The sequence below is a fragment of the Scomber japonicus genome, chromosome 20, assembly GCF_027409825.1.
Source record: "Scomber japonicus isolate fScoJap1 chromosome 20, fScoJap1.pri, whole genome shotgun sequence".
In the NCBI taxonomy this organism is placed as follows: domain Eukaryota; kingdom Metazoa; phylum Chordata; class Actinopteri; order Scombriformes; family Scombridae; genus Scomber; species Scomber japonicus.
In genome coordinates this window covers 19,799,664-19,822,371 of record NC_070597.1, presented here as the reverse complement: position 1 = coordinate 19,822,371, position 22,708 = coordinate 19,799,664, and the positions used below count along the sequence as shown (strand labels likewise).

At 40.6% G+C, this 22,708-nt stretch overlaps 3 protein-coding genes across 3 annotated transcripts; 2 read left to right on the top strand and 1 right to left on the bottom strand.

The window, feature by feature from the left end:
- Positions 1–1,719: 1,719 nt before the first annotated feature.
- Positions 1,720–12,728, bottom strand: tmem184ba (transmembrane protein 184ba). Its single transcript, XM_053340912.1, has 9 exons — positions 12,434–12,728; positions 12,282–12,339; positions 10,096–10,332; positions 8,901–9,066; positions 4,442–4,532; positions 4,156–4,323; positions 3,669–3,838; positions 3,387–3,581; positions 1,720–2,390 (listed from the first exon to the last, which is right to left on the bottom strand). The coding sequence occupies exons 3-9, from the start codon at positions 10,330–10,332 to the stop codon at positions 2,161–2,163; spliced, it is 1,257 nt and encodes a 418-aa protein (XP_053196887.1). The 5' UTR covers positions 12,282–12,339; positions 12,434–12,728; the 3' UTR covers positions 1,720–2,160.
- Positions 12,729–14,949: 2,221 nt separating this feature from the next.
- tomm22 (translocase of outer mitochondrial membrane 22 homolog (yeast)) lies at positions 14,950–18,167 on the top strand. The gene is made up of 4 exons (XM_053340930.1): positions 14,950–15,219; positions 15,581–15,699; positions 15,855–15,972; positions 16,931–18,167. Exons 1-4 carry the CDS (start codon positions 15,130–15,132, stop codon positions 17,003–17,005), a joined length of 402 nt encoding a protein of 133 aa, XP_053196905.1. The 5' UTR covers positions 14,950–15,129; the 3' UTR covers positions 17,006–18,167.
- Positions 18,168–19,245: 1,078 nt separating this feature from the next.
- On the top strand, positions 19,246–22,670 carry dmc1 (DNA meiotic recombinase 1). The gene is made up of 13 exons (XM_053340924.1): positions 19,246–19,302; positions 19,629–19,673; positions 19,768–19,914; positions 20,026–20,108; positions 20,458–20,510; positions 20,622–20,663; positions 20,774–20,846; positions 21,064–21,155; positions 21,246–21,319; positions 21,533–21,647; positions 21,820–21,880; positions 21,976–22,092; positions 22,460–22,670. The coding sequence occupies exons 1-13, from the start codon at positions 19,246–19,248 to the stop codon at positions 22,527–22,529; spliced, it is 1,029 nt and encodes a 342-aa protein (XP_053196899.1). The 3' UTR covers positions 22,530–22,670.
- The last annotated feature ends 38 nt before the right edge of the window (positions 22,671–22,708 follow it).

Sequence of the window (22,708 nt, the reverse complement as noted above, 5' to 3'; positions counted from 1 at the left end):
ACACACACACACACACACACTCACACACGCCAGAGTGATGAGAAGATACGAAAGTGACAGTGAAAGCGTTGCTTGGACAAAAGCTCTTTTTTTCCTTCCTGTTACACGTGCATCAAGCTGAAAGTGTTAAGGAGCCTTCCTGCCTGCCTGCTTGCCTGTAGATAACAGTGAATGTGTCTTTTCCACATGTCCCCCTGGTGTTCATGCACAGTCATGGCAGAGCAGTGAAAGTAGTTACAGTAAACACGTCAGCAGACTCGGCATGACTCACTCAGATGACTCAAGAACTCCAATTATGAGTAAAAACAGCTCCGACTGCGGTGGAATTAAACCAAATAGAAAGAAAGAGTGACTGGAAGAGAAGTAGAGAGATGTCAAAGAGATGCAACAGTGTGAAGTTTTTAGATACTTTCATATATATCAAAGAGCTCAGGATAAGGTCTGTATAATGTGCAAAAAGGTAGTTAAGATGACAGCTTGGGCCCTCACAAGAAAAAAAAAAAACTGGCAATACTGAAACCTGACAAGCAGATAAAGAAGTTATTACAGCGAGTGTGTGAGAGCAAACGCAGAAAACTGGCCTGATTTGATTTTTAGCAATTCCCAGATCATTCAAGGAAGTCAGGCTGTGAGATGAAATTAAACTATTCACACACATTTATAGTTGAACTGAAATGACATAAATCAGCACATATCGTCCTTGGTGTTAAACGCAGCCTGACGAAGCCCTAAATGTTGAAAAGTGTTGTAAAGTGACGAGATGAGATTTGCTAATCGAACATGACCGACGTGTGTGGACTTGTTGAAAAAGGGGAAAGAAATATGCTTGTATCGGCATATTTGTGGGCTACAATGTGCTCCAGTTAGTAATGTATCACTGAGGTTGACGGCGTGTGTTACAGCAGCAGCCTTCACATGTCAGTCAACTGCTGTAAAGATAAGTTCAACCCTAAATGTCACAACCAACTGTATAATGTATGTGCAGTATAAGTAACTTCTCATTTAAGTCAAGGGTAAAACGTGTCCAAACTTGTTTTCTATATGAACAAAAGGACGGCTTCATTTCTGTGATAGAGCTTTACAGGCATCTGAAGTTAGCTTTAGCCTATATTCCTCTACCCTTGTCCTCTCAATCCAGTTAACCTACATTGTGGCCCGCAGAGGTCTACAGCAGTGAGCTGGCACAAGCTTTAATCCCACCCGTTCCTATAACGCCCCAATTACCCTGGCGTAATCCTGCCCAACTCTGGCCCCTTCACTCTTGCTGGATCAGATGAACTGTATAATCTATAATCTGCTCTGTCTCGCTCTCATGTGTTCCATCAATATCAACAACACATTGATCCATACAACCATAACGCCAGATTGGTTTCCCTTTAAAAAGCGTACCCCCCACTCTGCTGTGAATGTGTCCCTTATAATGCAGCGATATGCCGGGGTCGGCCCACTTTATTTACAATAGATCTATGTACATTTTCTTTAACTTCGTACCACTGAGAGACAACACTGCCATGACACTGAAAACATCTTGCCTTACTTATTAGCTAAATTTGTCAAATTCACAAATAATAATAATAATAATACATATTATTCGATGGCGCCTTTCAAGTCACCCAAGGTCACCTTACAGAAACGCATTGAATGACCATGTGAGAACAATAGGGCCTTTAAACTAAGAATAACATCCAATAGGATTACTTCGTTGCCTCTGAGGAACACATTTGGGCAAAAGGAAACAAGACCGAGCTTTAATCTAAAATTAAGCTTCTATTCAAGCCAGGAAATGCAAGTTTCAAAAGTCAAGTATGATTCAGTACGTGCGACTGTGTGTGACTCACAAACTTTCCAAAAACGGACACAACCCTTTTCATTTTCTGGCCGACGGTTTTTAACACCAAATTAGTTTTGAATGTGACTCTGGGGAAATGTGGGTGCAGAAATGTTTACTCAGGAAGGTCTTCGCTTTCGTGATCAGGCTCAAAAAAAAAAAAAGGAAAAAAAAAAAAAACCCCAAACAAACACGCAACTCTCTGATCATTCACACGTTGAAGAGGACGGGGCCGCGCTGGACGATTAAGTACTTTTCCATCTGCCTTTAAAAACATCAGTCTGATTCAGCTGTGAGACCGCCGCCCCTTTCTTGTGACGTCTCTCTCGCTCCTAGAACTCGTCGTCGGAGCTGAGCAGGAGGGTCTTCTCGGTGTCGCCGCGGGCGCTGATGACGCTGAGGGTGCGGGAGACGGGCGGAGGGGCCCCCTGCTCCAGCGTGGACTGCTGGGTGTACTGCTGGTAGGCCGGGGAGAAGTTGTGGATTGCGTCCTGGACCATGTCGCCCGGGTTCATGGTCTCCTTCAGGCTGCTGGAGATGCTCTTCATGGGGGCGCAGCGGCCTGAGAGAGGTGGGGGGGGAGACGAAAAAGAGAAGTTAGACACCGAGGGGTGGAGTGGGGGGTGGGGGGGTTGGTTTAGACAAGTATGTGGAAGAAAATAATAGCAGGGGGAGGAAAGGAATGTGTAAAAGAAAAAAGGAATGAAGGAGAAAATAGAGGAAGAGGAGATGAGGAGTGATTTAGTGGAAGGGGGGAAAAGGCTGGGAGAGGAAAAAGAAGGGACAAAAAATAGAGAGGAGGGAAGAAAGGGGTATCAGTGATTTAAAAGGTTGTTGGACAGCGAGACAAAAAAGGAAGGAAAGGGTAAAAAAGAAGTGAAAGGAGGAACTGTACAGTGGATGTGATTTAGAGAGAGGACATAAAGGGAAAATGGTCTTTGTGGTGATATAGAGGGACGCGGGACAGGAAGGAACTGAAAGAAAACTGAAAGAGTGTGGGAATGATTTAGAAAAGGAAACAATGTCAACAGAGCGAAACGTTACAGGTAAACAACACACCCAAAAAACCAAAGCTGGGGGATAAAAAAAGAACAAAAACAGGGACTAACTTATCGTCGTACATCTCAGGACAACATGTTTTAGCTCAAAACAGCAACAGTGTGAAAGAAAAAAAAAAGAAAAGGACAAGAGTGTGGAGGAAAGAGTATTTAAACCTACCAAACTCTCCATATGTAGGAACGGGTCCTTTTGTGACGCAGCACAGAAGAAGAAAGAGAAAAATGAGGACGGATGTGTAGAAACACGACAGAAGTACATGAACAATGTGGTGTTGAAAGAAAAACATTTGAAGAAGGGGCGGAAAGACAAGAAAAAGAGAAAAAAAAAGAAAGTAAACAAAGGAGGGTGAAATTTGGTTTAGAAAAAAGAAAGGAAAGAGAAAATGTGTGTTTGTGCAGATGGGGATAGATGAAAATAAAACATGCATGTGAAAGGATATTTTAGTTTGTGACCAAGATTTTTGTCCTTTTTGGAAGTAAACTCCGTCCCTCCGTCTCACCTCGAGAATCCAGACTTTTGTCCATGTAGACTTTGTACGTGAACGCGTGGCGCAAGGCCAGCGCCGCGAAAAACATCTCAATGCAAATGATGAAGTTCTGGTAACCGTTGGCGACCGTGCCCTCGCCTACGGACACCTCCACCGAGTTAATCTGAGGGATGGCGCCGCACTTCTCCAAGATAGCCAGCAGCAAGCCTTAAAAAAATGAATAACGAGATTTAATGAAGATAAAACAATTATTACGTTATCATATTACTTGTTTTTAAATCGTGCTCGTCGTACCCTGCCAGAAGGAGAGGAAGATGACGGACTTGACCATGAAGAACTTGAGCATGGGGCTGTAAGGGCTGAGCAGCTCCCGCGTGGCGAAGTAAAAGAGGAACAGGGCGTATAGTGACAAGCTGACAGAGATGTTGTAGATGATGGTGATGTACAGGTAACCGCTGGCAACGCTGTGGTGAGAGAGGAAGACGACAGAGTTATGTCACCGCTGGTTATTTGTGGGTTATTTTAATGTGGTTGTGTTGTGATTATCCATAAAAGCTACATTTCCCATTAGAGATTAAAACCCCAGAATGACAGATGAAGGGAGGAGTTGATGATCAGGTCGGGATATTAAATTCATCTTTTTTTTTTACATTTATGTAATCTTAGTTGCCAGATTCTGATGACTGTGCGGTTTTTAAAATGGCTAAATAAGCAACTATTCCTCTGCTGTCATCACACCCATTGTCAATTCAGGCTAGATGATAGACTTGTAAGCTCTTACTTGAAGTCTCCGTCTTTGTATTTGCCGTACGCCTGCAGGACGACAGTGATGATAGCCATGAGGGGTTTGACCACGCAGAACTGCAGAGTGGCCTGTTTACAGAAGCGCAGGAAGCCGATGGAGTAGGCCTTCCTCCACAGGCAGCAGGTACCGTACATACAGCTGGACCTGAAGGGGGGGAAAAAAACACTGAGTTTACACTTCCTGATGCAATGAAAAGGAGGCGTTGCATCTCTGGGGGATAGACGATGATGTAGCAGCAAAACAGGAGAAATCTGAGACTCACTCGATGGGTTTCCCTCGGATCTCTGCCATGATGGCGCTCTCACCTCCCAGGTACTCATAGCACAGACTCAGGAAGTTGTAAATTACAAACGCTGGGGGGAAAACAGAGAGACAGCGCTGGTTATGATTATTTCCTTGTTTTTTTTTTACCCCTGTGTTTTCTGTTTCTTGCTTTTGACAAAACTTTCCTGGTTATTCATTTTCTGTATTTGATATGGGGGGGATGGTCGATAGGTGGGTGGGGGGCTTTGTTTCTCTTCACACTTTTCATCCATGATGTAATGGTTACACTTGTGGCTATATTAGTATTCATCAGTCTTCCATTAATGATATTTACATGGAAAATATGACTTTAAACAGATTTATACTTTATATGTCAACTTTTTGTAAGAGATTTACATCATTTTCATATTTATAACATATTAGCATTACATTTGTCAGGTTGGTAGAATGGCAGCTTAAAAAATGATAACTGCGAGATAACAATTTGATCTGTAATAATGTCGGGGGCCAATCAGCTGTCTGTCAGATGATGATTTAGCTTCTGGGGACAACGGCCAATATTTCCGAGGCTCCTGGTGTAGCCAACAGATAAACGGATAATGGATATCCTGGCTAAGACTTCCTCCTTCATGTTTACAGTCTGATTAGTAGCTTGAGATGTTCCAGACCACATTTCAGCTAATCTCTATAAACAGATATATGCATATAAATACAGATCATTTTCAAAAAGAGCTAAATTGTTGTCAGATGATAGCCAATGGAGACTGTGTTTCGGCCAATTTGTACCCCCCCCCCCTTTTCTCTCCACATGGACTTCTTACGTGCATGCAACCGAAGCCCGCTCAAACGTGATTGGTCAATACTACTCAGACTACACATAGTTAACCAGAGCGCCTCAGATACCAAATTCTTGCTCTAGTTTCTTACAGATTCTGCATTCATATGTTGACAGCTGTTTATACAGATTGAAACTGTGATACCAACCACTGACAAATACAACACAGTGACTCATACTCAGACCCACACACACAACACACAACACAAAACACATCACTTCCTGTCACACAGAAAGCAGCTGCTCCTCTAAACATCTGCTGGGAAACACGTTGCACAATCATAATGTGTTATTTATATGTTATGCTCTAACCACTGAAAACAGCAGCTGACCATGCTTGAACGCAGACGAAAGATGTCAAATTTATATCATTTCTGCAGAATAATGAGAAACGTCATTTCTAGAATATTTCACTGGGGAAAGGTCACACCTTCAGCAGCTGCAGAAACTCCACAGAGGTGCGACTTCAAAAGGCTGTACGCTTGACTCATGTTACACGATAAATTTCCCAAAAACATCATAAGTCATACCTGGATTACCAATGTCATGAATTCACTTTTGTTCCTTACGTACACAAAGGTTGATCAACTAAACAAAAAAGAATCCAGCATGAAATCATTTTTGCTGGCCAAGTACTTAAAAACTGTTCACCAGTCTAATTTGATCCTTAATGATACAGACTTAATGAAGCTTGTCATCCATCATAAAGTGCAGCTGATACAAAGTTATGTTATTTTAAGACACACTCAATAAGACAGAAAGATATCTCTCATTTTTGTCTAGGACATATCTCCAAGTTTGTGATTTTTTTTCCTATGATGTCAAAATGCCACTGTGGGTAAAAAAAAAACATTTTTCCATTTCTCACAGCTGGAATTAGGATTAGGACTAGAGTTGAGCAGCTAAACCAAATACATTAATATATTATTTAAAGCTAAACTAATACAATTCCAATTGTTTAATTAGCAAAGAACATTATACAAAACATTAATGTAGCTTTTTTTTTAACAACAATCTTTAACATTAATTTAAAATGTGTTGCTTAAAGGATTCAGATTCAACTCCACAGTGCAGGTTAGTGTTCAGAGAGGTCAGAGTGAATACAGTAAACCTGACTTCCTCCCAGTATCACTAATCCCAGCATGTATGTGCTTGTTTCTGCTGAAACTATGAGTGAGATTAAATGACCACAGGAGATATGATGTGTTTTTTCTAGTGAATCAAAACAAAGCACACACAGTATGCCTCAAGTAGCGAAAAACAAAAAAAAAACAGAGCACAGATGACTGAATTCATGCTGAAAAGGATTTCTCATAAATCATGTACAAACACACAGACACACAAACACCCTTGTAAAGTCCCTCCACTAACTCTTCATAATCATCTGAGTCTTTACAATAAAAAAAAAACCTCAAAAACATCTTCACTTTCAGGGTAGAAAATATCAGAATGGTTCTCACAAGGACAGAAGAATAAACCCCTGTCTCTTACCTTTGCCCTTGTGTCTGATATTCACCTGACTGTCTCTCGTGACTGTGGTGGATTATCTCTCCTCTGTGCTGCTTCAGTGAGAGGGCGATGACGACCAAGAAGATCATAAAAAACAAGGCCGAGCTAATCCTGTTAACCCCCCGAAGAGTTTCCTATCCCTGTCTGTGTGTGGGTGTGTGTGTGTTTATACATGCACACAAATACATATCAGACTATGGTCACTTTTAGAGACATGACATAGACTTACATTTATTTCCTGGACACACATCCTAACCCAAACCATCACCACTGCTTGCTCAACCTTAACCACCCTGGTGAACAAGCTGTTGTCAATCAACTGGTGCTGAAATTTGTCTCAAGCTTGAAATGTGACCCCCCCCCCCCCCCCCCCCCCCACACACACCCACACACACACACACCCACACACAGAGTGAGGATGTGTTTGTTATTTGTGTGATTGTTTGTGAGGTAAAATAAGGTGAGGGTGCGTATCAGTTAACAGTGGATGTGTGAAAATGTCAAATATGCTGTATGTGTGTCATGTGTGTGTGTGTGTGCGTTGCAATGTTGCGTCACAGCACACATCTCAAAGCAGATCTCTGTAATACCGCTGGCAGTGATTCTTGTTACATCAGCTCTTTGTAGCAGAGTTATTCAAATCTCCTGTTCACCCTCTGCCTTTACTTCTACTCCACCCACACACACAAACATACACTCAAACTTCGTCACGGTCTCCTCCACGGTGTCCTGCTTGACGTCAGGCGCCTGTCAGGCGATGCTCAGGTAATAACAGTTCATGCCATACATGCCGTCTTCACTGTCAGACTAAACAAAAGCTGCTGTGGACTCTATGATGAGAACTGGTGGATCTGCTTTGAGCAGCTCTGCATGTCTCAGCTGTTTACCATTTCGCTCTTTCACATCTCCCCAAGGACCCACTGTCAGCACTGGTGGTTGCCACGGTGATACAGTAAGCCTACATACAATGAGAAGAGGAACTTTGCAGCAAGTTTGTGGGTGGGGGGGTGGAGGGGCACTCATTATCTGATGTAGCCAGTACGGTTTGACGAGGAAGATTTGTGAGCGCCGTTGCCACGCAACAAGACAGTCATGCTCGCTCTAAAGAAAGGATCTGGGCAGGGCTCTGCAGCCACTTGGGAAGGTAATGCAAACAGGTGGAAGAGTGGAGGCAGAGTGGAGAAGAAGAGGAGGAGAGACTCGGATGAAAACAAGCCGAAGGTTGGAAAAAGAAAAAAGCAGAAGGAAGAAAAGAAAAAGGAAACTTCAGGGGTAATTTTTGTCTGTTGGAGGGATATGACGACCACAATACAGAAAACCATACACAGAGCGCCTCCCTATCTGCATTCATCTAAACATGACATCATCGCTTACTCTATACAGGAAGTGACGACCGGGCTGAGTGTCACTGTGTTTGGACTATTTCTATCCTGAACGTCATGGCTGAGTGTAGAGACGGAGGAGGAGGAGGAGAGGAGGCAGTCAGCTGCTTTTTACCACCTTCTGCCAATTCAAGGGTGTAAGAATAGACAGATATTCAAAGCATTAGGAAGCATTGTTGTGTTTGCAGCCAGCTCACCGTCTCCTTCAACTTTTACTGACCCGAGACAAGTAAACAAACTTTATTATAAAGAGTAAATGAAGCTACAGAGAACACAACACTAATTCAACTCGTACTAATATCAAAATGAAGCCTCAGCTGATATACACTACACTACATGGAGATCTGTGAATAGCAATCCAGTGTGCATGAAAAGCAGAAATCTAATAGATGTAAATGTGGCACTTTGCTACATTAACCTTCATCGTGGGTGGAATAATCCGTTAAGGAAGGTTGTTCATCTCCAATCTGATGTGATCACAATGTGGTTCAACAACTCAATTGGAAAAGTGGTCCACGATTTCATGAGAGCTATGTGGACCCTGCGTGGGAATAAAAACTAGTAAAACAGGGCAGTGTTGTTGCCATTGTTTACACATTTGCCATACATAATGTTTCTGACACTACCATACTGAACCCCAGAACAGCACTCCACCAAGCGAGCATTAGGTAAGACAATTATCTATCTATCAGAGAAAGAGAAGAACAAAGAGAGACAGCGCATGTCCTTACCTTCGTAACAGTCCCTGACGGTGTCAAAGTAGACGTAGTACTGGTCGTTGGTGAAGAAGAGGAGGCTGAGCCAAGAGTCAAAGGCATAAATGGGAACAATGAAGAGGATCCGTACGATGTGACGCTGCTCCCTCGGTGAACTGTAGAAACGTAGGTGCATGTAGATCTGGGACAAAGAAAAACATGTGGAAATGCGTCTTTATTTAACTTTAAACTGAAAAAGAGTTGAAAATAATTGAAATAGCTGAAATAGTCCTATAAAATATAATATAATAGGGTTTTAAAAAAAAGTCTCAATAGAGCTGCTAATGATTTCCCAGAGGCACAGTCATATTTATAACAGGTGAGCACTGTCTGCAAGGTGAGTTACGTGGACGGGCCTCTGATGAGTAGATCAAATCCACCTGAGTGTCATCTGAATGCTTCAATAGAAGAGACACAACTCAAGGAAACCTGACATTTTGTACAAAAGCTGATAAGTTGCTACAAATTTGCTTAAATGTTTTTTTCAACTTTGTATGCTGTATGTGTGAACACAAGAACAATCTCGGTGTCTTTAATGAGAACATTACCTGACGTCATCTCACAGGAATGTATGAGAGGAAAATCTATGACTCCATTCAGCATTTGCACTTCTTTTTTTCATCCATCTAGATCAAATTTCACCCTTGCATGTGTGTTGGTGTGTGTGTGTGTGTGTGTGTGTGTGTGTGTGTGTGTGTTTATGTGCGTGTGTGTTTATGTGCGTTCATGCTCCGTATAGCAAATACCCGCTGAGGGATGTTGCCAAGCAACCCCTGCCCTTGTCTGGGCCTGAGCAGATGTGTGTGTTTGCAGGATCACATCAACCTGTGCATAAAACAACACACAAAGCTGCCTCTTAAATATCCAGTTTATAAAGTGTAACTGCTTCACACAAGTCCGACTGTACAATTACCCAGTATAGTTTTAAGTATTATAGTTTATTATAAGTTTAATTAAGAAATAATCATTTTTAAAAAATGTAGATGTTTTTATGTTCTGTGACTTTTCAGTAAGTCATGTTCATAATTGGGGAAATGTGAGCTTCTGGAGACTCAACATGCTGGCTTGTGCTTTTAATACTTTTGGTATCTAAATATTTGCCAAGGCACACAGCTGAGCAAATGCTGTGCAGTTAAGTGAGTGTGGTAAAGCCCTGCTTGAAAGCCGTTACCTGGTGACAGGTGAGGATGAGTGCTGTCCATACGAAGAAGCCAGACACAGCCTGTGCAGCAGGAGTCATGAGGAAGATGGGCTGCTCTGAGCTCAGCAGAGGGGCTTCAGGGAGCCAGGAAATGTTAGGGCCACCTGTCAGGGCTGCTGTGGGTGGGGCCCCTGGTGCAGCAGCCAGAGGAGAGTCCTCCCCAAGCCTCTCTGAGAGCGGGACGTCTCGCCTCCACAGCCTCAACATCTGGAAAACAACAGTGTGTCAAACTTTCAAGTCTCTACAGCACCAGTTGGACAGGATAAGATGACATATCAGCCAAGTGGCTCACCATGTGTGTGTGTGTGTGTGTGTGTGTGTGTGTGTGTGTGTGTGTGTGCGTTTATATTAATTGAACCTGGGAAGTGAGGACATTTTTGTAAAGTGAGGATATTTTTGCCAGTTTGAATGTTGCAACTTGGTTTTAAGGTTAGTTTAAGGTTCAGTTTTGGTTTAGAGGCTGGTTTACGCATTTAATTGTGATAGTTAAGGTTAGGGTAAGGGGTCACAGAATGCATTTTGCCAGTGAGGGTCAAATGAGTGTCTTCACATACTGTGTATAGAAACCAATGAAACTCTTTTCACTGTCTGTACTGTGACTTAATTCATAAAGTATGAACATCCACTTCCACTAGTAATCATCAACCTTGAATATAGATCACACACTGTGTTATCGATGTAATGCGTAATCTGAGTTAGGAATGTGTGTGTACCTCACACTCGTACAATGGTATCTGTGTTGGACTCTATGTAAAGGAGACTACATGTCACAGAACATGTTTTAACCACTGCTGGATAAAATGCCTGAAGATTTACTTTTCCTCTCTGGAGGACCTGACATTTTCTTCTATCTAACCTTTTAAAACAAATAAATAAATAAGTGAACACAGTATCAGACAACAGAATGGATGCAAATCATGATACACATCAGTGATAAAATATGTATCAGGGTGGATTTTTACGCACTCTAATAGGTGCGTTTCTTCCTGTATCTGATCAGTGACTCAAACAAGACTCAACAAAAGATGTCATATGTGCTACTGTTCCCACTCCCCACTCCTGAAGATGACTGGACTTAAAGTAGCCGGAAGACACATTACATAAGCAGCAGCTCATCACCGTCTCCGGGGTGACACAATCGTGTTCTCGGGGTGCATTTGTTCTGGTACACTGACAGACAGTAGTTATCACGTAAGAGCTCGGGGCAGTTGGAGACATTGATGTTGCGATGGTGGGGGCTGAACAGAAACATGCTACGTAATAATAATAATTATAATAAGAGTGGGCATGAGTTCTAAAAATGGAAAAAGAGACAATGAGAGATGCTGTCCTTCATTATGTCTCATCTGTCAGATGAGCACTGCAACCAGAAGTCACATTAACATGGTGAAACAATGACAGGTGGGCATAATGCTGTCCCAACAAAAGCCACAATTCAGTTTCTTTACAACATTAATCATGTCAAAGTCATGATCAAATGTAGAGGTTCCATAAATCTAATTAAGCTGCATTCATGCTTTTATATGTGGGAGACTGAAAGGATTTATGGATTGCCTGTTTGAGTGTGTGTGTGTGTGTGCGTGTGGGGGACAGCAGGTCATTTGTATTGGTTTGCGAGGCATCAGCAGATCTACATGTGAACAAGAAGAAGTGAAGGCATCAGCAGCCCCGCGCGCACACACACACACACAATGGCGGTGACAGTGAAACGATGCTGTGCTGAAGCAAAAGGACATCTGTGTGTTTCATTTGAAAGGCAAAAAGGGTCAGTCTGTGGAGTCACACACGCACACACACACACACACACACAAGAATAATACATGAGTGTGGCAGAAGGTCAGGAGTGAGCAACAGATGGTAAGGGGTTGATGGGGGGCAGCCAGGGTGTGTTTTATAAATCATAATAAGCACTAATGTGGGTGACAGCCAGCCTGGATTATAATACTGGCAACAACAACAATACTGGGATTTAGTCAGCAGGAAGCCACACACACACATTTAGGGTTTTCATTTTTTACCTTCCTCCATAACAGTTATTTTATCGTGCTGCAATGAATTTATACCTACTATCTGTAGTGTGTAACTCTGATTTAACAGATTTGAATAAACATGTAAATGACGTTCAAACACAAATAGCAAAGTCATACAAGACTCACCTTTGCTAATAGTCTGTCACAGCTGCTCACAGATTCACTTTTAGAGTGAGTTTTAAACCTGGAATTGAGAAAAAGACACTTCTATTAGTCAGATAATGAAGTGTTTGTATACAGGTAGAGTATTTCTAACACCTATTGCAGACTTAACTCACCTTTGAAATCCCCCTTAGCTCCGTCAGAGATTCACTACGGCCAGAAATAACCCAGAAACGGCCTTAATTCCTCCTCAGAGCCGCACCGTTGCTCCCCGGACATCCATGTTTGAGTCCACAGCGGACAGCAGCCCCGACAACCTCTTTGCGTCTCCCACAAAAACTCACCTACAGTTTGCACGTCATGTTTAACAACTTTTATATTATCCTTTTAACGCTCATGTTAGTACACGTACGCCAGAGAAGGTGTTGGTTTCTGAAGTTGAAAGAGTAAACTCCGTCATTCCCAGCCGTCCCTCTTTCTCTCTCACTCTCTCCCTGTCTGTCGGATTAACTGCAGATCGCACCAGCCCCGCCCACTTCGCGAGGACGAGCCGGCTCAGCCTATCAGACGCCGACCTTCATTAATAAACCGGAAAATTGCGTGTTGTAGTCAGGTTGTAGTCTTTTGAGGGTTTTGACAATTGAGCCTGCGCAGGTCTATTCTTGGCCCATCGGTAGTGGGTGACCCTAACCTGCATCAAATTCAGCAAACAGGAAACCTTCAGAGAGTGTTTGCTGAAGGTTCTCTGAAAGTTAGGCCTATAGCCTATAATTTGTAGCACTTTGAAACTCTTCTGAATTAGTTTGAACCACTTGTAATAATGTCAAGACTTTTTAGGATAGCATGCATTATGGTTGCATCTGTTTTTGAATTTCATATTGTAGTTTGGTTTAGTTTTAGGCCTAGATGTTGAATTTATGTGTAATAATATCTTGATTACGGGTAAATTTTACATATACAAATGTAGATTTTTTAAAATTGCTCCATGTTTTGTCACATTTAAAATGACACAATGAAACATGTAAAATATAAAATGCAAAAGATTAAATGGAAATGCTCAGATTGAAAGCTTGAGGAAATTGAAATAATAAATGGTAATACCTAATTAATAGCTTAAATAGCAAAAAAAAAAGTAAGTTTTGCTGCTGTCTTTGGAGGAACCTAATGTCAATTTGTTGAGGCAGAAAAATGTTTGTACTTCTATTGAAAATAAAAGTGGAAATAGGTGTAACAATCCTGCTTTTTCATTACACTTCTAATTTCAGGCTAACAAGATGTTAAAATAAGTGTTTTTCAAGACACTTTTGCAACAACAGAAAGTCCCCACACCCAGTCATGAAGTTCAGTCCCCAAGGGTACAGTAACCACTCAACCATACCTCAGCTCCTTCTGACATACAGATCTGCAGCTATTTATATACCAAAGCTAGGGCTAAGTATCATTTAAAAAATGGCAATACTAGTACCAATACAAGTACCTTTAAAGTGATACCTTCATTTGATACACATCATATGAATAGAAGCATCAAATTGGTACTTCACCACCATAGACAAGTTGTAGCTGCTGTGACACTGGGTCAATCACATAGTGCATCAAATCGAAGAATGCTTGCATTGATTGGCTGTGAGTAAATACAAATAATCATATTTTCTAGCTCTGGGTGCAAAAAGGATCGATTGCAAGTATCGTTTGATTGGAGACATTTCGATATTACTGGGTATCAATTTATTTTCGGTCAATACCTTAAAGGTATCATAACACAGACCACCAGGAGTGGGAGTTGAAGCTGTGTTCAGTCTTCATAAAATGGATCATGAAAAGGTGGTGGTTGAGGAACTCCCACCATTATTGGAAGTTTTCTCTTTATCAAGACCTTCTACCAACTGTCTCAGCAATGAGGCTAGCTCTGGCTTTGTCATTGCTAGAAGCCAATGTGGATGTTAGAGCACAGTCCGGTCCCTCTTCTAGTTTGGAGTCAAACTGCTTAACTCACTGTGATCTTTAACAGGCAGCTGCCCCCTTTGTCCAAAAGGTGCTTCTGCACCCCAGCCGGTTTTACACCCTCACTCCAGCCTCTTCACTTATGTATGGCTTGAAAAGTCAATTGGCAAATGTCTATTGGGTAATGGAAAAGATGAAATCTCAAATGGCAGATAGAAAAGGTAAAATATAAAATACCAAATTGGTAAAGGCTAAAGGGTTGAGTTTTATGTTTTATGTTTCCTTTTTCTTGCCATTTTTAATTTCATCTTTACAATTTAAGCTTTCAGTTTCATCTTTACAATTTAAGCTTTTTCATTTTAAATTTCACTTTTGTCATAGCTACGTCACATTCTCAAATTATCATTTTATGTTTTAAATTTGCTTTTTCAATTTGCCTTTAAGTGGACTTCAATTTTTTAATTATGACTGAAAATATCCTCCATACTTTTAGGACAACAGCTCGGAAAAAAACTCATGTGACACTCTAAATGTTAACATTCAAGGTCATAGGAGTAACATTTATCTCCTAGCGGCCAATATGACACAATAGAACGTAATACTGGACAAAAATTACATATATAAGTTTTTTTTTGTCTGTTCAAAAACCCTCAATGTGTGACTCTTGCTATTAGACAGCTGCTACGACAGGGGGCGCCATTTAATTGACGTGAAGTACAAAATGACCTCTACCCTTCTGACGTCACCGAGCCTCACGCTTTCCTCCTGTGACCTCAGCCTGGACTTGCTGCATGTCTACTAGCTTTTAGCTTCAAAGAAAGCCTTTGGGAGCTCTTCAGAAACACCTTAAACTGACCAAGGACTGTTTTACAGCGACTTGTTCGCCGTGCGCACAGCTGACCCGACAGAGAAGAGCCGGCCAGCGGGAGACATGTCCGCTATCGAAGAGCTTTCCCCCGCTGCGGGCCCGGTATCTACCCGGCCCCCCGAGGACGAGATTGACGACGATGAAGATGAAGATGTAAGTAGCCAGCTGTTAAGGGGCAACTCGGGCATATGTGTTTGAATGAAAAAGACATGTATCTCGTTTCTAGTTTGTTCCTTTCTTGGGCGAATAAGGCTCGTTGCGTAAATGCTAACCAGCTAGCTACTTGAGTATCTACTGAAGCTTAACCGGCTGTTCACTTCACTATCATGTTACTGTCTTAAATGTGATGATGGTATTCATGAGAATTGATCCTTGTATGAACACCAGGAAAACCAACCTGTTTCAAACTGTAGGCTTGTATGTACCCCAAGTCAATATAGATTTCTCCTCTCTGCATGTTCTCATTCAGTCTTTTTGTACTTAAGTTTCATATTTGATGTTTTTTCTCTTTAAGCTGGATGAGACTCTGACAGAGAGGTTGTGGGGCCTGACAGAGATGTTTCCCGACACAGTTCGCACCGCTGCTGAGGTTTCTGCACAATGCTCTGTCTCACTGATGAAGAAGTTTTACAGGTATGCCCTCCCATCTTATCATTGATCCCAGACACAGCCAGTCAGTCCTGTCTTTGCATTCCTTATTTAGGCAAGGGTCACGCTTTAGATCCCTACACACCGGACTGGCACATTTTAACACATCAGATACTAATCAGGTTGTCTGCTTGTTTCAGTTTTTCCCGCTCGGCCCTCTGGGTGGGCACTACCTCCTTCATGATCCTGGTACTGCCTGTGGTGTTTGAGACAGAAAGACTACAGCTGGAGCAGCAGCAGCTTCAACAGCAGAGACAGGTGAGTGTTTGCCCCCCAACTTTGACCCCTGTGGGATGACAGTGTTACCACAATGCTACGGGACTAATTACTTACTATTGCTGGGGTGCTTGTAGTTGGACAGTGTTTGCGAATGGTTCAGTATTGAGCGAGAGCAGGCTGCAATGTAATTTTTGTCACAATACCCGCCCTGTCGACATTGGTCAATTGACAGGCTCAGATTATTATTTTAAGTGTCTGACAACATTATGGAGAGGAGAGGACCATACCTGTGGAGAATACAATGTTTTTCTTTACCTTTTGTTTCATTTGATCTGTTTGTTATTGTGTCTAACGAGGTCTCGCTCAAGGAGAAGTCTCATTCTCTGTTTCACGGCTGCTGACTGAAGCACTTGTGCTCAGTGCTGGACCAGTTTCACAAGTTGTTGCTGCTATTAGTCACCCACATAACCCAAAATGATAGAAAAATAGGGTCCGGGTTAAATGTACCAAAAATGTTAATAAATACAGAAGTTTCCCTTGAAGTGAATCATTTTGTTTTTTATATGAAAAAACATCTGTAGTCGCATATTTGCCCTAACTGAAACAGTCTATAACAAAATTACCCAGAGTGTAACAATTCTTTTTGATCAGACAATTAATTGATTAGTCTATTAAATGTCAAAAAGTAATTTCTTTTGTTAAATTAACAGTTTAAAGCCCAAAGTCATTCAGTTTATTATGATAATGATATAAAACAGAGAACCACCTGAAGTCTTCACATTTGAAAAGAGTTAGTGGATTTTTGGTGGGGGTTTTTTTGCTTCAAAAATCTCTGACATGATTAATCCATGCTTAAAATCATAGGTCATAATTTGTCTTGTGATTAACTAATTGATCAATCCACTAATCATTGCAGCTCCAATGCAGTTATAAGTACAGATGTTATGATAAACAAAAATGAGATGAACAACCTGAATGTCTCCCTCTGCCTCTTTAGATCCTGCTGGGTCCCAACACTGGAATGTCTGGTGGGATGCCGGGCATGATGCCTCCTGCTCCTGGTAAAATGTGAGGGAGACAAGAAGGACCAAACACGAGCCTGAGATCTGCTGGAATAACAAACAATAATGTGGAGGCCGGCCACAAGGAGAGACAGAGAGACCAAAGAGAAGGAGAAAGAACTGCAGTGATTAAAAAGAAGCAAACACTGCGTGACAACCACACAAACCTTAGGCTGACTCAACTGTATTGGGTTGACTAAGAGGAGGAGGAAGAGGAGGATGCGATGCGTGTGTAACACTTCTCTCTCACTGTCTCTCCTTACTCCAACATAATGCAGAGACTGATTTGCAGGAGCACTGTGCTTCTATCTTCTTTTTTCTTTTTTTTTAAAATGAATACTTCTATAACATAAATAATGTGTTCTTTAGGGGATAGCGGGTACAGGTGGATAAATTAAAAGAAAAAAAAATCCAGAGGTTACCAATATGTCTCAGTGTTTGCAGTCTGAAGAAGGTTAAGTTCACTCCATCATCATGTGCTTGCTTGGTTTCACTTGTATGTGGAGAATTATGTTATTAGAATATCTGACAGACAGGTCAGATGCAACATGACAAGGGGAGCATACAACAATAAGTTTATAGTGAAGGAAAAAATAGATTGGCCTCTGGAAGTCCTATTAACTAAATGGCACCTTTTCTCTTGGTGCTTTTCTGTTTGTCACAATTCACTATTGTACTGTATATATATATCAAAGTGCAATCTCACTCAAAACTGGTTCTAGTAATTGATTTTTTTAAAGATAGTTTTCTGGTTTTAAACAATGGATTGTATGAGTCAATGACACCGCATTTCATGCTGTTCAAAAGATTCAAAGATTATCGTCGTTTTCCATTGCTAGCATGTGAAGTTAAGATAGGAGACGCCTCATATATCTTTGGACAAGTGTGATAGTGACGGTTGGTGGTAACATTGTGATGCCAAATGTCTCAATGTTACCATGTCCAGTCTTTAGATAATGTTATTTTCTTTACTCTGTTGTTATTCATGTGAAAATGTTCCAATCTTTTGCCTCGGTTCACTTAGCAAACCCATGTCTCTGTTCTGTGTTCAACATGACTGCGGTATTAAAACAAATCAATGGAAAGTCTTGTTTTTATGTGTATTGGTTCAAATACATGAGTTAGGAAATTATGTAACTATGCATAATTAAGATCTATAAAAAGACCAGATGTGATTATTACATTATTAAAGGCATAAACATATAACGTTGTCTAATATTAAACTAAATGTAAGGTGTCATGTAGCCTGAATGCTTATTAGTTTTTACTGCAGTTTTAAATTATATCATAACTAACAAAAAACAAAATGGTGTAATTGCTATGTGACCCATTTCTACACCTTTTTTCATATTAGACATTTTTCATTTGCCATTGCAGGAAAAACATAGGTGTTATTAATAACAACTGATTGCCAGAGCCATGGGAATATAGCACATCAATACAAAGCAGCTGTTATCAGTATTACATAAATCTGTGCTTCTCCTTCTGTGACATGTTTGTAGTAATAAAGGTTTATTATAGTAGTGATGACACATAGGTTATAACGCTGTGTCATATGCATACAACAGTCCCCAGGCCGCATGGGCTTACAAGACCCCACAATTATAGGAAAAAGATCCATAATACAGTGCATATATTTCCAAACATTTCTACAAGATGTCCAGGAAAAACAAAACGTTTTTACATTATCAGAAGAACGTACTGTATGTGTCAAATGCTGCCTTCAGGGATCTTTTTCAGCCCCTGGTCCTTAGCGTTGCAATAGAAAGTTTAATTTTGCCTCAATTTGGAATTTTTGGAATTTTAGAAAATTTTTCTTCTTGCTAGAAATCACTTTATGGAGTTGTTCATATTCGCCTCTTCAAGTGCCACACTGACGCCGACACAGACAGGAAGCGGTCAGCCATATTTATGTTCGTTCAACTAGTAAAAACTGTAATTTCCAGTTGCATTTTAATGCGTCGAAAGAAAGTATCAGTACATAGGTATCAAAATATTCCCGCCAGTAGCGCGAGGACTTCATACCAAAGAGTAGTTTGCTGTTTAACTAAAACTGCTTTTTCCGTCATTGCTTAATATTTCTGTGGTTTACGTGTTCATATATTGAAATAAGTCAATTAGTTAATTTTAATGGTTTTACTGAACGGTTTTGTTGATTCTGTGAGTTGTTGAAAGAGCAGAGGAGAGCTAGCTAACTGTTCACTTGACCCCAGCTAAAGGTTTGAAGGTCAATTCACTGTCAAAAATGAAAATGAAAGCTTCAGAGGACCAGGTGGTTGAAGATGAGGCTGCTTTTCAGGATGATGAGGTGAGATATAACTGTATTGATTAATCTCAGCTACCATTAACTAAAGCAACATATGTACAAAACCCCCTTACAGCTATACTCAATGCCATGAATATTAGTGTGTCAGCCCACCTTAAAACTACTGCAATTTATACCACACTTTTTGATAAAGCTTTTGTGAAACTGACAAATCTTTGGAAAATTATCTCAGTACCACAACTACACTCAATCACCACTTTGACCTATGTTACATAATGAACAAGTATAATTTATTAGAGAATCCAAAAAAAAAGCCATGTTTACCGCTCAACAACTGTCTTAAATATACTTTTTCCTCCACCCAACAGGAGTCCTTTTTCCAAGACATTGACCTCCTACAGAAACATGGGATTGTGAGTAAGCAGCAGAGTCACAACATACACCCATCACATCAAAAGTCAGCTGTTTATATGAGCATCACCCATTTCTCCCCACCTTTGACCGCAGAATATGGCTGACATCAAAAAGATGAAGTCAGTGGGTATCTGCACCGTGAAGGGCATCCAGATGACCACTCGCAAGGCTCTGTGCAACATCAAGGGTCTGTCAGAGGCAAAAGTGGAAAAAATCAAAGAGGCTGCTGGGAAAATGCTGGTAAAATATGATTCATTGTCTTAGGAATGAATCGGTTTTGAAATAAGATGAACAAATAACAAGTGTATATATGTTGTTATTAGATATTAGATCATTCTCTTTACATTATAGAGTGTTGGTTTCCAGACCGCCTTCGAGTACAGTGCCAAGAGGAAGCAGGTGTTCCACATCACGACTGGGAGCCAAGAGTTCGAGTTAAGATTTACTCTTAATGTTTGAGAACATGGAGAATGTAGATATAGATACAGTAGCTTCAGTTAATTCATACAATTTTCTTCAGTTATTAGTCTTCAAACAGAGTGAAAGTAACAATGAAATGCCAAATTATTGTACATTTTTTCCACCATGCCAAAGTATTCACCTTTACTAATTACATTGGCATTGGTGACATTGGTTTTATACCAGAATTTATTTGGTAAAATTAAGAAAGTGGGGTTTCACCATTAGATACTGTGGCTGGATGGATAAAAATAAAGAGTTAGTATCTCTGATTGTGTATCTATTGAAATATTTCTGAGTCAACATTTGACTTAATCTCTGCAGTAAACTGTTGGGTGGAGGAATCGAGAGTATGGCTATCACAGAGGCCTTTGGAGGTAAGGAGACACCCTACTTTCATTTGTTCTGCCTGTGTGTCATTAGAAATATCAAATATCACTCAGTTTGTAGTGCAGGCTCAAAACTCACAACATTATTTCATCCTGCAGAGTTCCGCACTGGGAAAACACAACTCTCTCACACTCTTTGTGGTGAGTAAAGAATCTTTTTTTCTTTCTTTTTTTTAAGTGTCTGACTGTAAACATGGTACAAATCAAATCAATTACATAAAATTCTGAGACTCTGGGTTGTTCTTGTCCAGTGACTGCTCAGCTGCCAGGAGAGGATGGCTACTCAGGCGGGAAGATCATCTTCATTGACACAGAGAACACCTTGTATCCTCACACTGATGAGAACAATCATATAACATTATAACATTTGCAGTTTGGATTGTGGTAAAATCATAAACTGATGTGACATCCTGCCGTGTATTCATTTATAAAACATGAGCGATATTATTTCAGCAGGTATAAGAATCTAACTCCTATGTGCTACTTTTTTTGTGTTTCCTATGATCCTTGACTTCTATGACTTGTACCTGTCTTGTTCCAGTCGCCCAGACAGACTGAAAGACATAGCTGACAGGTTTAATGTGGACCATGAGGCTGTGCTGGACAACGTGCTTTATGCCCGGGCCTACACCAGTGCGAACATACACTTCATTTAGACTGAAAATCATTGATAGTGTGCAGTTTGAGTTGAGACATTTGAGTATCTTCTCTCTCTCTCTCCAGGTGAACACCAGATGGAGCTGTTGGATTTTGTAGCAGCCAAATTTCATGAGGAAGGAGGAGTCTTCAAACTGTTGGTAAATAAAAAAACAAAGTCTGTAAACTCTTTATCACATATTCATTGTTTTGTTGGTTTTATTTTGTCCTGTTTGTGAAATCACCCTCTCTGTGAAGCTACTGGAGTTTTTTTTATTCAAGCAAATGTATGTGATCAACAGCAGGTATAACCTCCCTGAAAGTAAGTGTTCCTAACTTTTTCATTCTCCTCGTCTGCTCCTCCCTGTCATCAGATCATTGACTCCATCATGGCTTTGTTCAGAGTAGACTTCTCTGGTCGAGGAGAGTTGGCTGAGCGGCAACAGAAACTGGCCCAGATGCTCTCCAGGCTGCAGAAGATCTCTGAAGGTCTGAACCAGGAGTGTGCTGATGTGTATTTATGAAAAAAAAGGAACATGGACAGCTTTATGTTTTTCTTTCAATCATGTTTTTTTAACAGGGTGTGTCTGCAGTTACTGTTGCAATGATAATTACTTTATATTTTACCTATGCATGACGCTTTCATTCATGTTTTTCTTAGAGTACAATGTAGGTGTGTTCATTACTAACCAAATGACAGCTGATCCTGGTGCAGGAATGACGTAAGAGATGGCAAATTTCCTCAGTTTTGTGCTAGAAATTTTGTTTCGTCACAACATTGTCTGAAGCTTTGAGGAGGTTTTTTTTTCTGTTTAAGGTTTCAAGCTGATCCCAAGAAGCCAATCGGTGGACACATCCTGGCCCACGCCTCCACCACCAGGTTGAGCTTGAGGAAGGGGCGTGGAGAGATGAGGATTGCCAAGATATTTGACAGGTAGTTATCAGTTTTATTGGAAAGTCATGATGTCTGTAGGTCTTTGAAAATTCATTGAAACATTTTATTACTGTTTTTTTATTATTGCCAGAATTCAAGGATATTTTTAACATTCTTTTTGATCACTGTAATTATATAACAGATTGTATAAAGTTGATAATTTTGCTAGATTTTTTGATTCAGTGACTTAGAATTTCATATTTCCTACACAAAGATTTCTTAAATAGTTGAATATCTTACGAACACATATATCAGTGACCAAATTTGAAATTTGAAGTCCTCTGACACTGGACTCAGGGTTTGTGATTTCACTTCTAAGTTTCATCTCTAAGTTACTAATTTATATCCTTTTCCTGATGTCTTGTAGTCCTGATATGCCAGAGAACGAGGCCACTTTTGCCATCACTGCTGGAGGAGTCGCTGATGCCAAAGAGTGAACCATTAAAAGCAGACAAACACACATTAGCACATTTACCTGTTCTCATTTTAAGTTATTTAAGGTATTTTTAACCTATTTATTTATTTATTTATTCAGTTTTATAACTTTGTGTAACCTGATAAGCTATACGTTGAAGGATCCTTAAGGGACATTTAATTGTATTTATATGTTTTGTTT